Here is a 14,914-nt window from a genome sequence, read left to right on the forward strand (position 1 = left end):
TGTGTTCCATAACCTGTGTTCCATTGATGTATACAGAGGGTTAGCATGTTAACTTGTGTTCCATTGATGCAGACAGAGGGTTATCATGTTAACTTGTGTTCCATTGATGCAGACAGAGGGTTAGCATGTTAACTTGTGTTCCATTGATGCAGACAGAGGGTTAGCATGTTAACCTGTGTTCCATAACCTGTGTTCCATTGATGTATACAGAGGGTTAGCATGTTAACCTGTGTTCCATTGATGTAGACAGAGGGTTAGCATGTTAACCTGTGTTCCATTGATGTAGACAGAGGGTTAGCATGTTAACTTGTGTTCCATTGATGTAGACAGAGGGTTAGCATGTTAACTTGTGTTCCATTGATGCAGACAGAGGGTTATCATGTTAACTTGTGTTCCATTGATGCAGACAGAAGGTTAGCATGTTAACTTGTGTTCCATTGATGTAGACAGAGGGTTAGCATGTTAACCTGTGTTCCATAACCTGTGTTCCATTGATGTAGACAGAGGGTTAGCATGTTAACCTGTGTTCCATAACCTGTGTTCCATTGATGTAGACAGAGGGTTAGCATGTTAACCTGTGTTCCATAACCTGTGTTCCATTGATGCAGACAGAGGGTTAGCATGTTAACCTGTGTTCCATTGATGTAGACAGAGGGTTATCATGTTAACTTGTGTTCCATTGATGTAGACAGAGGGTTATCATGTTAACTTGTGTTCCATTGATGTAGACAGAGGGTTATCATGTTAACTTGTGTTCCATTGATGTAGACAGAGGGTTATCATGTTAACTTGTGTTCCATTGATGTAGACAGAAGGTTAGCATACCGTGCTAGTGTTGGTGTCCTCTGGCTCATACACCACCACCGTAGTGTTACTGGTAAAGCCGATCTCCCCATTTGCGATGTCAGGGGTGACTGTGAGGGTGAGGTTGACCGCCTCTCCGAAGCGAGGACTCACAGACGGGATCGGAGGGCTGATACTGACCAGGTCCACACGGTCCAGCTGAGAGAGAGACAACAATGATCATTAAGCACAAATCTTCATCAGAAATACATGACTCAACATTAATACCAGTATGTGACATTCTGTTAGCCAAATGGAAAATGAAACCATGTTAAAATATGGTCTTTAATAAAATAAAATATAGCCTCCATGACTCATATGGGCACGTATAAGATAAGTAGTGTGTGTGTGTGTGTGTGTGTGTGTGTGTGTGTGTGTGTGTGTGTGTGTGTGTGTGTGTGTGTGTGTGTGTGTGTGTGTGTGTGTGTGTGTGTGTGTGTGTGTGTGTGTGTGTGAGAGTGCGGGCATGCGTGTGTGGGTGCAGGCTTGTGTGTATGTGTGTGTGTGTGTGTGTGAGAGAGTGCGGGCATGCGTGTGTGAGTGCAGGCTTGTGTGTATGTATGTGTGTGTGTGTGTGTGTGTGAGAGAGTGCGGGCGTGTGTGTATGTGTGTGGGAAAGCAGTTTGGGACCCATTGAATATGAAGGAGGTACTTCAATTTAATGTTTGTTTTATGTGTTGTTTGAGGAGGGCTAATTGTTTGGACTGTTGGACAGATCCCCTGGCAAAGGGCCCGACCACAGTTCTCAGGTCCAAGGCACTCACACATGCAAATGAGGGACCGTGTCTCTGGACAAGCTTGACTAAACCAAGAACCAACCAACATTTCCCAGAGCTGGAGTAGCTGACAACTTTCCAATAGCATTATCACACAGCAGTACATGTGAGCTAAGTTAATGTCTTCTCACATTTGAACAAAATGGATTTTCTAATCTACTGTATATGAAACCTCCCATGTAAGACTTGTGTCTCCAGCTCCCTGTGACAGTGTTTCAATGATTAGATCAGTATTTGACCAAACAGTGTTGATGTCCGTGACAGCACAAAACAGCTGTATTCTTTCAAAATACTAGTCAAATATAGTTTAGAAAGAGTTTCAACTAAAAAGACAAAAATGTCATTGATATTCAAAAACAAATAATATTTGGTCACACTTCATAAACAAATAAGATTTGAAGGTATTTGAACACATGCAAGTTATTTGAAAACAAAAACATTTATTTGATGACTGTCAAATATTTGATGAAGAACCAACAACTACAACAGTGGGATGAATTAGTCTAAATATATGATCATAAGCACATGGTTTGGAGGGCTCCTGGATTACAGGGGCTGAGTCACTGGCTTACTGGGGCTCTCTCATGCCGTCCCTGGAGGGGGTGCATCACCTGAGTGGGTTGATTCACTGATGTGGTCATCCTGTCTGGGTTGGCGCCCCCCCCTTGGGTTGTGCCATGGCGGAGATCTTTGTGGGCTAAACTCAGCCTTGTCTCAGGATGGTAAGTTGGTGGTTGAAGATATCCCTCTAGTGGTGTGGGAGCTATGCTTTGGCAAAGTGGGTGGGGTTATATCCTTCCTGTTTGGCCCTGTCCGGGGGTGTCCTCGGATGTGGCCACAGTGTCTCCTGACCCCTCCTGTCTCAGCCTCCAGTATTTATGCTGCAGTAGTTTATGTGTCGGGGGGCTAGGGTCAGTTTGTTACATCTGGAGTACTTCTCCTGTCCTATTCGGTGTCCTATGTGAATCTAAGTGTGCGTTCTCTAATTCTCTCCTTCTCTCTTTCTTTCTCTCTCTCGGAGGACCTGAGCCCTAGGACCATGCCCCAGGACTACCTGACATGATGACTCCTTGCTGTCCCCAGTCCACCTGACCGTGCTGCTGCTCCAGTTTCAACTGTTCTGCCTTATTATTATTCGACCATGCTGGTCATTTATGAACATTTGAACATCTTGGCCATGTTCTGTTATAATCTCCACCCGGCACAGCCAGAAGAGGACTGGCCACCCCACATAGCCTGGTTCCTCTCTAGGTTTCTTCCTAGGGAGTTTTTCCTAGCCACCGTGCTTCTACACCTGCATTGCTTGCTGTTTGGGGTTTTAGGCTGGGTTTCTGTACAGCACTTTGAGATATCAGCTGATGTACGAAGGGCTATATAAATAAATTTGATTTGATTTGATTTGATCATGGATAAGAATCTTAATATTGCCTATAATCTAGAATTAAATACATGAATCACCTCAACATGAGAGTAGACCACTTTTGCAGCTTCAAAATGACTAACAAATATATTAACGCAGACACAAGAACAGTTTAATGTTATATGTTACTGAGAAAACCAACAGTAACAAAATATGCCTCTTACGTGTTGAAAGGAAACTAAATCCCCCAAAACGACCTTCTTAAATCAACTACAGCAAAGGTCAGTGGAAAATCATGTTAGTTTGCATTCTGAGTAAACTGTCCCTTTAAAGATGGTATAGTGTGTGTTTGAAACAAGAACATTCACCCTCAGATGGACAAAGCGGTTCAAATTTGTTTTAGCATCCCAACCTGCTGTTTGCAACTGGCTTTGAATTACTCTGCAGTATTTTCAGGTATCATAAAATTAATTGCCGTTTTCAACCTTTTCAGTGGTTGAAAAAGACACAGTTAGTTGCACCTTATTTAAACTTCTCTGTAGAAAATAGCACTGGTTAAGTGGTTTGACTTGATTATGTACACCTGGGGAAATGGACATTCAGGAGAATCGACACAGAATGTTCAAATGTATATGTTTTGTGTAGATCAAATATGACTGTCAGATAGATTGGAATAGAACAGGAGATGGTGTGTGCTCTAGTCATTCTATTTCTATCTTCAACAAGCAGTACCCCTACCTACATGTCAGTGATGTAAAGTACTTAAGTAAAAATACTTGAAAGTACTACTGAAGTAGTTTTTTTGTGGTATCTGTACTTTACTTTACTATTTATATTTTTGACAACTTTATACTTTTACTTCACTACATTCCTAAAGAAAATGATGTACTTTTTACTCCATACATTTTCCATGACAGACAAAATTACTCGTTAGCAGGACAGGAAAATGGTCTAATTCACACAATTATCAAGAGAACATCACTGGTCATCCCTACTGCAGACACTAGATACATGCTTTATGTCTGAGGGTTGCAGTGTGCCCCTGTCTATCCGTAAAATATTTAAAAAACAAGAAAATGGTGCGGTCTGGTTTGCCGAATACAAGGAATATTTCAAACCAAATACTTTTAGACTTTTACTGAAGTAGTATTTTACTGGGTGACTTTCACTTTTACTTGAGACATTTTCTATTAAGGTATCTTTACTTTTACTCAAGTGTGACAATTGGGATACTTTTTCCACCACTGCTACATGTACATATTACCTCAATTACCTCGACTAACCGGTGCCCCCACACATTGACTCGGTACCGGTACCCCCTGTATATAGCCTCGTTATTGTTATTCTATGTGTTACTTTAAAAAAATATATACTTTAGTTTATTTTGTAAATATTAAAAATGCATTGGTGGGAAAGGGCTTGTAAGTAAGCATTCCATGGTGAGGTCTACACTTGTTGTATTCGGCGCATGTGACAAATACAATTTGATTTGATTTGAGATACAGCTTTGCCATTAGTTGAAGGCAGCCAATAGTTTCTGAGAAGTCGTCACTTCCTGACATCTGTATTCAAATATCTGTATTAATCTCCAAAGTAACTATTTGTGCCCTGACTTAAAAAAATGTTTCACAAAGAATAGTTAAAAGTATAGTTATCCTAGGTCTGATCTGTGACCTCTCACCCCACCTGGATAAGGAAGTGGGCTCCGTTTTGCAGGAAGGCGTCGTTGCGGATAGGCAGGGTGAGTCTGGCCTGGTCCTGGCCCTGAGAGAACAGCACGGTAGTAGAGCGGCTAGCGTTCAGCACCCTGTCCCGGGCCAGCCCAGGGTCCGCGGGCCCAGCAGGGATGTAGAGGGCGGTGAGGGACAGGGCCACCTCCCCCAGGGTACCCCCCTCCCGCAGAAAGCTGAGGGACAGGAAGCGGGTGTCGGGTCGACTCTGGATGGTCTGGGTCTTCTCGGGGTGGAAGAGGAACAGGCCGTACACATCATCACTGTCCTGGATGTAAAACACCATCTGTGGAAGGAGGGAGGAGAGGAAGGAGGGAAGAGAGTAAGGAGGGAGGAGAGGAAGGAGAGGAGAGGAAGGAGGGAGGAAAGGAAGGAGTGAGGAAAGGAAGGAGTGAGGAGAGGAAGAAGAGGATAGGAAGGAAGGAGAGAAGGAGGAGAGGAAGGAGAGAGGGAGAGGAGAGAGGGAGAGGAGGAGAGGAAGGAGAGGAGAGGAAGGAGAGAGGAGAGGAGGAGAGGAGAGGAGGGAGGAGAGGAGAGGAAGGAGAGGATAGGAAGGAGAGAAGAGGAAGGAGAGAAGAGGAAGGAGAGGGAGAGGAGAGGAAGGAGAGAGGAAGAGGAAGGAGGAAGGAGGGAGGAGAGGAAGGAGAGGAGAAAGCATCAGACTCCTTGTCATAAAAAGGAGCCCTGGGATAATTTTAGAGATGCATCCTCTTTAATTAAATGGGCTGAAATAGTTTTCATTAGCTTTTTATTAGGACTTACTGTAGTCATTTGTCCAGGACTGTGTGGTAGCATTTAGAACTGTGTGCTAAATCATTTACAGTATATCAACTTGACATATACAGTGATTAACTACAAGAGTTTCCTTCTAATGCTTACAAGCACTTCTGAATGAATTCCCTAAACACATACTGACAGCAGATACCACACGCTGAGAGTCCAATCACTGTGTGTGTGTGTGTGTGTGTTCTAATGTATTTAAACATAAACAAGGTTTAGATGTAGCCATTCCTTTCACACATAGCTAAGATGGGAAGCTGTGACAAAGACATTACAGTGCACACACACACACACACACACACACACACACACACACACACACACACACACACACACACACACACACACACACACACACACACACACACACACACACACACACACACACACACACACACACACACACTCTCAGCCAGCCACTGCCCTGTGCTAGACATGGCACTAAGCTCCCAGACAAGCAACTTTCTCAAACTGTCTATCTGGTATGGCAAATAACCAAAAAAGCCTATACAGAGCTCCACAAAACACCAGCATTAACAACATGACAGAAAGGAATATTACATCTGATTAAGAAATACTAGAAAAACCTTTGGATGTATAGAAAACAAATCATCAAACTCTAGTATTAGAAGAAATGATAGAAACTGAAATGATAGAACCATACTTTTGGACCTATCAATCAATCAATCAATCAATCAAAAGCAGTAGAATCCGAATCTATAGTTGTAGTGTGATTGGCCAGACTGACCTCCATAGGCTCGTCCACCTCGGCCCCTCCCTGCACAGTGTCCGGCAGCAGTCGGAGGACGAAGGCCTCTGCCTCCTCTGGAAGCTTGTCTGCTGTGATGTTCAACAGCAGGGCCGTACTCATCTGGCCCGCCCTGAACCGCAACATGCCCCTTTCTGGACTCAGGTCATCTGACACGGGCGAGCGGTCACTGGAGTTCCGACTGATGGTCCAGTTGACGGAGACGTCGCCATAGTTCCCACCGTTCCTCACAATGGAGATACCGTCAAATCTTTAGGAATGAGAGGGGGTGGGGTTGTGAAAATAGCACAGACAGAAACACTTGAGTGCCAATGTGTTTGGAAACTATTATGTGAAAATGTCACTGTACATTTTTTTCCCATGCGATGTAAAATAAAATGGGATAATTGTGTGTAACACTTCAACCTGATCCAATGAGATTCTCCTCCTGACTGTAGTTCAACCCACCTGTCCGTCACATCCTCGTTGATACTGATTGGCTGAGTGAGAGGGCTGCTGCTGATTGACAGGACCCCGTGTGGCTTATCATTGGGTTCGATGGTGACCAGGATGGCTTTGGGAGATATCAGCACGGCGTCTCCTCTCACAGTATCCTCCAGCAGCACCACTTGGAACGACTCTGCGATCTCCGGCACCTTGTCATCGTTGACTCTGAAGAGCAGTGGCACCTCGTAGACCCGCGGGGGAAACGTCACCCTGTGCACCGTCTGCAGGTCCACAAAATCCACCACCGGTGTGGCGCTGCCCGCCCCTTCGCCACTGACGACCACGTAATCTATAGAGACCTCTGTGTCATCGGAGCCCACCAGACGGCTGTGGTCAGCCAGGCTGCCACGGGTCACAGTCAGGGAGATGACCCCGGCGTTCTCGGCAACGGCCACCAGAGACAGGGAGAAGCGCAAGGGGCTGTCGTTACGGCGGATCTTCAGCTCTACACTGCTGCCGTTGGGGTTGAGGAGTGCCCCGCCCGCTACGCCCGTCAGCTTTACTGTGAACACCTCGTCATCCTCAGGGATCTGAGAGAGATGACAGGAAAAAAGGTTGAGTGATATGTTACCATATAGAAATATATACAGTAAATAGATAGTGTTATCTCAATGGTTTAGTAATTCCTGGTTGATTTAGCCAGCAAAAGAACGCTTCAGATGGTCCATGTGTTTGATGTGGAGTTGTCTGGTGAAAGGTGTGATAACATGTGAAAGGAGGAAAGAGGACACGGTACCTGGTCATCCTGGATGAGGATGCTGAAGACCACCATAGCCCGTCCAGGTGGGATGGTGATGTTCCCCTGGTCTGGACTGAGGTCCTCCAGGGCAGAGTTAGAGCCTCCAGAGATCTGACCGTGTACAAAACACAACATAATGCCAGTTCTGGAATAAGTTTACCTGTGTGTGTGTGTGTGTGTGTGTGTGTGTGTGTGTGTGTGTGTGTGTGTGTGTGTGTGTGTGTGTGTGTGTGTGTCCTTGTGCATGTGAGGTTGGCATAAGTAGACTGGGTAACAGATAGACATCCACACTAAAATGAAAACGGCCTAATGAAGGAGGTCAAACAGGGGTCAGTTACAGTGAACTCACCTCAAAGTTGACCGTCACTGTCCCATACGTCCCCTTCTCTCTGACCAGGCTTAGAGGCACATACTGGCTCCTCCCTCTAGGCTCATCCACAACGATCTGTTTAGTCTGGAGGAGAGAGAAAGACGAAGAGGGGGTATAAGTCAAAGGCAGTCAGAACTTGTCTTTTGTTTCACCTGAGAAACAAAGGGTCCTGTTGAATCAAATGCAGTCCCAGTATTCAGGATGAGGCAGCTTTAGTAAGTTTGTTTATGTTTCACACAAAGTCTTCAGTGATTATGAAATGAATTAGTTCTCTCCACAAGACGCCAAGTTTCATTGACCACACGATGAGCACATTGACTCAGACTGGAGAAACTAAACTAAAAAAACATGTTTCAAAATCATAATTCCAGAGTCCTTTAATGGTTTTCGAAGAAGATCCCAAATAAGACCCCAAGGGGAGCGCAAGGCAAGCCCCAATACATGGTTACCATAGTAACCCCCAAAACTGTCACTGACAAGTTAATCCTGGGAGCAAACTGCTGCCATTGTGGTTGTGCTGCCCCTGGCAACCCCTGAACCCTTCTGCACAACCATCTGCATGGATCTGCTCTGTGGCATTTCACCCCCACTCCTGACCCACTCCTGACCCACCGCACCCTTGTCCTAAACCTCATTTCCTTATCCTGACAGTGACAAAGCCTTCCCTCTCAAAACATCTAACATGGTACGTACTGTATTCGGTAGCCAAATTATACCCCCTACGTGCTCTCAAATTCTCTGTGATAATAACAAACAAGACTGCAGAGTGAGACAAATTTAAACTACTGTAAAACTTCAATTAAACTCAGTCTCAAATAGCCGCCAGTCCCTTTTAATAGTCAGGCAACAGTGCATATGTCAGCAAATAAATGCCTTGTTTCAAATAGACCCCGGGTCTAAAGGAATTCTACATGAGTTTATTTTTTCAACCTTTATTTAACTAGGCAAGTCAGTTAAGAACAAATTATTATTTACAATGACAGCCTAGGGTGTTAACTGGGTTAACAAGGCTAACTGCCTTGCTCAGGGGCAGAATGACACATTTTTACCTCTTCAGCTCAGGGATTCGATCTAGCAACCTTTCGGTTACTGTCCCAACCCTCTAACCACTAGGCCACCTGCCGCCCCAACGTTAACATGAATGACCATGAATTGTTTACGAAGTTTAATGTTTGATTTGTTACATTAAATAATTCAGTAATTAAAATGATGGCAATCATCTGTTTTTATCGTCAGTAAGAAGCTGAGAACTGCTAGCCATTGGCTGCTAACAGCTGAGAACATCCAGCTAACTGGCAAGCACAAAAACAGTCAACAACTTTGGAAGTACTGAACACCAGAAATCGTCCCAACGCCCTCTAAGTGACGAAAGTAAGAACTGCCAAAAATGCACAGTCAAAGAGGAGAATAATTATTCTGTCAAGGACAAAATAAAAATTCATTAAAAAAGGCATACTGAGACAAAGGAAACGTGACACCATGGAAATGGTAACACATTAGTGCAGGAAATGAATACCTTTATTACAATCTTCCTCATTAACTATGAAAATGGGCAAAAGCTGTTTGCATTAAGTCATAGACACCTGGCTCAAATAGAAGCCTGCCTCAAATAGAAGCCTGCCTCAAATAGAAGCATGTCTCTAATAAGTGCCTGTTGTGATCAGTGATTTAAGTTTCACGGTAAAAGTAAACTTTAAATACAGAATGCTCAGTACTTGGGATTCACTTTACATTTACTGAAGGTTGAACTAATCGTCTTAAACTGGTTGAAACAGAATGCAAGCAAGAATCAACACTGGACAGACAGGTGTTTCTTACCGAGTTGAAGGAAATTATTCCGAAGGCGTTGTCATTGGACAGGATGGTGATAGTGGCTCTGTTGGGGGTCCCCAGTCTCACGCCATTGGAGGAGCTCTGGAAGAAGAGCAATGATGAGAGATGTATAAACCTGTCCCCTTATCAGGCATACAAACATAGTCACAGACACACACGCACAAACTCACGCCCGAACTCACGCATGTACACACACACACACACCTCTCGGATTACTATAGCTCTCAGCAGCCTACCTCTCAGATTAGCTCTCAGCAGCCTACCTCTCAGATTAGCTCTCAGCAGTCTACCTCTCAGATTAGCTCTCAGCAGCCTACCTCTCAGATTAGCTCTCAGCAGCCTACCTCTCAGATTAGCTCTCAGCAGTCTACCTCTCAGATTAGCTCTCAGCAGCCTTCCTCTCAGATAAACACTCAGCAGCCTACCTCTCAGATTAGCTCTCAGCAGCCTACCTCTCAGATTAGCTCTCAGCAGCCTACCTCTCAGATTAGCTCTCAGCAGTCTACCTCTCAGATTAGCTCTCAGCAGCCTTCCTCTCAGATAAACTCTCAGCAGCCTACCTCTCAGATTAGCTCTCAGCAGCCTACCTCTCAGATTAGCTCTCAGCAGCCTACCTCTCAGATTAGCTCTCAGCAGCCTACCTCTCAGATTAGCTCTCAGCAGCCTACCTCTCAGGTTAGTTCTCAGCAGCCTACCTCTCAGATTAGCTCTCAGCAGCCTACCTCTCAGATTACTGTAGCTCTCAGCAGCCTACCTCTCAGATTACTGTAGCTCTCAGCATCCTACCGCTCAGATTACTGTAGCTCTCAGCAGCCTACCTCTCAGATTACTGTAGCTCTCAGCAGCCTACCTCTCAGATTACTGTAGCTCTCAGCAGCCTACCTCTCAGATTACTGTAGCTCTCAGCAGCCTACCTCTCAGATTACTGTAGCTCTCAGCAGCCTACCGCTCAGATTACTATAGCTTTCAGCAGCCTACCTCTCAGATTACTGTAGCTCTCAGCAGCCTACCTCTCAGATTACTGTAGCTCTCAGCAGCCTACCTCTCAGATTACTGTAGCTTTCAGCAGCCTACCGCTCAGATTACTATAGCTTTCAGCAGCCTACCGCTCAGATTACTGTAGCTCTCAGCAGCCTACCTCTCAGATTACTATAGCTTTCAGCAGCCTACCTCTCAGATTACTGTAGCTCTCAGCACCTTACCTCTCAGATTACTATAGCTCTCAGCAGCCTAACTCTCAGATTAGCTCTCAGCAGCCTAATTTTCAGATGAATTCTCAGCAGCCTACCTCTCAGATTACAATAGCTCTCAGCAGCCTAACTCTCAGATTACTGTAGCTCTCAGCAGCCTAACTCTCAGATTAGCTCTCAGCAGCCTACCTCTCAGGCTAGCTCTCAGCAGCCTACCTCTCAGGCTAGCTCTCAGCAGCCTACCTCTCAGGCTAGCTCTCAGCAGCCACACCATTAAAGCACCATTATTGTATTTTCTGGGTGGAAAAATCTGTTTTACTCATTACCTTAAAGGGAAGGCTAGTTAGCATTGTCTCGCAAAACTACCTCTAACTTTCATCATACTAGACACAGAGACATACAAATGGTGTCCACGAATTCATCTGACTCTGGGGAAGTAGATCAAGGTGGGTCAATATATTCAGCATTTTGTCACAAACGTTTTTGTCAATTTAAACAAACGAGTGGTATTATACACTGAGTGTACAAAACATTGTGAATGCCTTCTCTTTCCATGACATATAGACTGACCAGGTGAATCCTGGTGAAAGCTATGATCCCTTACTGATGTCACTTGTTAAATCCACTTCTATCAGTGTAGATGAAGGGGAGGAGACAGGTTAAAGGAGGATGTTTATACCTTGAGACATGGATTGTCTGTGTTCCATTCAGAGGGTGAATCGGCAAGACAAAATATATCAGTGCCTTTGAACGGGGTATGGTTGAAGGTGCCAGGCGCATCGGTTTGAGTGTGTCAAGAATTGCAAAGTTGCTGGGTTTCTCACGCTCAACAGTTTACCGTGTGTATCAAGAAAGGTCTACCACCCAAAGGACATCCAGTTGAACGGTCCTCCAACATGTCATTACTAGTTCAATTAGCTGTGAATCCCCTTGGAAGCTTGTGTGCAACAGGGAGGGGCAATTGAATACAAGAATCACAAAAAGTCTTACATTGTTAAAACATTTCTAGCCTGTCTATCTCTGGGTAACAGGGTTGACAAAACACCAGAGAACTGCCAAAGAGTGTAGAACCAGCTCAACTGTTTTTACTCCATGATTTGGCTATTAGATGCTAGTTTCACCATATTAAAACAAGAGTTCTGTTCAAGCAACAGGGTTGACCTTAAAAAGCGGGAATAGACGGAGTGAATCACAAACTCTTCCTAGGAGCCACAGGTGCGTCGAGGGACACGTCAAAATGATGAATTCTGGCACTTTAGCAAGTCTTTATTCATATTAAAAATCTGATTTATTGAATTCTCCATAATGGTCTATATTAATAAAGAGCAATTTAATTTATACAGTAGGCTTTTAAAATGCAATATTGTGGCATAATTTCTACTTAACATATCAAAGGTACTCATTTTGTGTAACGATCCAGCACACATTAAGTTCTGCCTGTTGGACGTTGGTTGCAATGCTCTCATCCAAATGGTTTGTTTATTTGCCATATACACATGAAAGCCATGAAGTCACTACATGACCGCCAATGTATCATGTTTGTAGTTTATTTTACCTTTATGTATACAGGTTTTTTTTCTCATTGAGATAATATCTCTTTTCCAAGAGAGACCTGGTATTTTTATAGTCATTTAAATGCATTATTATTCATGTTAATTGCTGAAATTCCTGTTCAGGTGGATTTGGGATTGTTCCAGTGTTAGGCGCAGGACTTTTAACTTGTTCACGTGCTCATCTCAAGAGAGAGCTAAGGCTGGGGTGACATGTATATCCCAAGGACTCTGCTGAACTGAACTGTCTGAGGAATTATTAGTTTATTTTTCTAAGCACAATTTTGAAAACAGGGCCCGGTTTGTCAAAACACTATACACAATTAGCACAACCCTACAAAGTAGCACAACACTTCAGATCATTTGCAAAATGGAACACTTTTGGCAAAACTATACACGACTTCATATAAATAATATTTTGTTACCATACGAAACACACACATTTCATATGACTTCAATCTCTTTGAACCAGTTACACACTGCTGTTGCTAACCTAAAACACTTTCAGCAAGTCTAATTGTCAGTGATTAGAGTGCTGTAAATGAAGTACACAGAGAAAGTGCAACTATGCAAACACAACACAAGACCAATGCTGCAGACTGAGGAAAACATCATTTATTTCTCTCCATATACACAAATCAGTCAACATGTCAACATGGAGAGTCACAACAAAACATGTCCCAGTTTTCATGCTACTACATTAGTGTGCATAACACGGTTAGCTCAGCAAACAGACAAATGTAAAATACTGTACCCAGTACAGGTTACAATTACAGTAACTAACAACAACAAACATAAAAAATCATCTGAAAAAAACGGACAATATTGTACAGAAAATACTACAGTAAACATACTATACATTATCTCTTCGCCTAGCTGGATCTGGCCAGAGAATTTCACCAAATATCACAAGCAATATCGTCATTAGCAAGACAACGTGGGAAGAACCATCTTGAATGTCGAATCCATACTTGCACAGCTGTGGCGTCGACCTGGTCACAGGCGTCGTCCATGGCCTGAATGAGGGGTACCTGAGCCTGGGGCTGGAGATCGTAAACCTTCCTGGCCTGAATGAGGGGTACCTGAGCCTGGGGCTGGGGATCGTAAACCTTCCTGGCCTGAATGAGGGGTACCTGAGCCTGGGGCTGGAGATCGTAAACCTTCCACCGCCATGCAGAGAACAACTCTTCAATAGGGTTTAGAAATGGAGAGTATGGTGGAAGGTATAGTACTGTCAACTGTGGATGGTGTTGAAACCAGTTCTGGACCAAAGCAGAGCGGTGGAATGACACATTGTCCCAGATGACCGTGTATTATTGCATCTGGTGCTTTTCATTACCTGCTGTGACGATGTGGTGCAATCGGTCCAAAAATGTGAGGATGTGAGGTGTTGTAAGGGACCATTGTGGCATGACGGAGGACAACCCCATGCTGTGAAATGGCAGCGCAAAGGGTGATGTCACCCCCACGTTGCCCTGGGACATTGATTATAGCTCTGTGGCCAATGATATTTCTGCCTCTCCTTCTTGCTTTTGTGAGGTTGAACCCTGCCTCATCAATATACTGTATATGAATTTATGCAGGATTTCCTCAGCATCCATCTGCATAACTCCCTGAAATACAGTGAAAGACTAGATTGTGTAGGTCAGGATAGGTCTAGTATACAGTCAATGTAAAAAAGTCACGTGTGCAGTATGCAACATCACAGTGCTAAAGTGAACAATACAAACCTCCACATACTCATGCCACAGCCGTTTGACCCTCTCTGAACTCTGCTCAAAAGGCACTCGATAAAGTTGTTTCATTTGAACCTGATGTCTTTTCAGGATGCGTGCCAGTGTTGACTGAGAGACCTGATGGACATTATTGAAAATGGCATGATCACCGATAATGTTGTCTTGTAGTTCTCTGAGCCTGATAGCATTATTGAAAATGGCATGGTCACCGATAATGTTGTCTTGTAGTTCTCTGAGCCTGATGGACATTATTGAAAATGGCATGGTCACCAATAATGTTGTCTTGTGGTTCTCTGAGCCTGATGGACATTATTGAAAATGGCATGATCACCAATAATGTTGGCTTGTAGTTCTGAGCCTGATGGACATTATTGAAAATGGCATGATCACCGATAATGTTGTCTTGTAGTTCTCTGAGCCTGATAGACATTATTGAAAATGGCATGGTCACCAATAATGTTGTCTTGTAGTTCTCTGAGCCTGATGGACATTATTGAAAATGGCATGATCACCAATAATGTTGGCTTGTAGTTCTCTGAGCCTGATGGACATTATTGAAAATGGCATGATCACCAATAATGTTGGCTTGTAGTTCTCTGAGCCTGATGGACATTATTGGCCAAAACCATGTTTATTATCTCTCTCTTGTTCTTGCGTGAATATGGGCCCCCTTCCTCCTTGTCGTTCCCGACCCTCAATCCTATGTAGAGAATAATACATGTAACTTAGTGTACAATGTCACAGGAAGGGGT

At 43.9% G+C, this 14,914-nt stretch overlaps 1 protein-coding gene across 1 annotated transcript in view; it reads right to left on the reverse strand.

The window, feature by feature from the left end:
• Window positions 1–14,914, reverse strand: part of LOC112237176 (adhesion G-protein coupled receptor V1-like) — a 225,981-nt gene that overhangs the window by 201,031 nt on the left and 10,036 nt on the right. Inside the window, exons 3-9 of the mRNA XM_042320335.1 lie at window positions 9,672–9,767; window positions 7,833–7,937; window positions 7,481–7,594; window positions 6,706–7,274; window positions 6,238–6,508; window positions 4,666–4,995; window positions 826–1,002 (exon numbers count right to left, since the gene is read on the reverse strand). Coding sequence (XP_042176269.1) covers window positions 826–1,002; window positions 4,666–4,995; window positions 6,238–6,508; window positions 6,706–7,274; window positions 7,481–7,594; window positions 7,833–7,937; window positions 9,672–9,767 — 1,662 coding nt within the window. The remainder of the gene's footprint in view (window positions 1–825; window positions 1,003–4,665; window positions 4,996–6,237; window positions 6,509–6,705; window positions 7,275–7,480; window positions 7,595–7,832; window positions 7,938–9,671; window positions 9,768–14,914) is intronic.

The sequence above is a fragment of the Oncorhynchus tshawytscha genome, linkage group LG04 (assembly GCF_018296145.1).
Source record: "Oncorhynchus tshawytscha isolate Ot180627B linkage group LG04, Otsh_v2.0, whole genome shotgun sequence".
NCBI classification, from domain to species: Eukaryota; Metazoa; Chordata; class Actinopteri; order Salmoniformes; family Salmonidae; genus Oncorhynchus; species Oncorhynchus tshawytscha.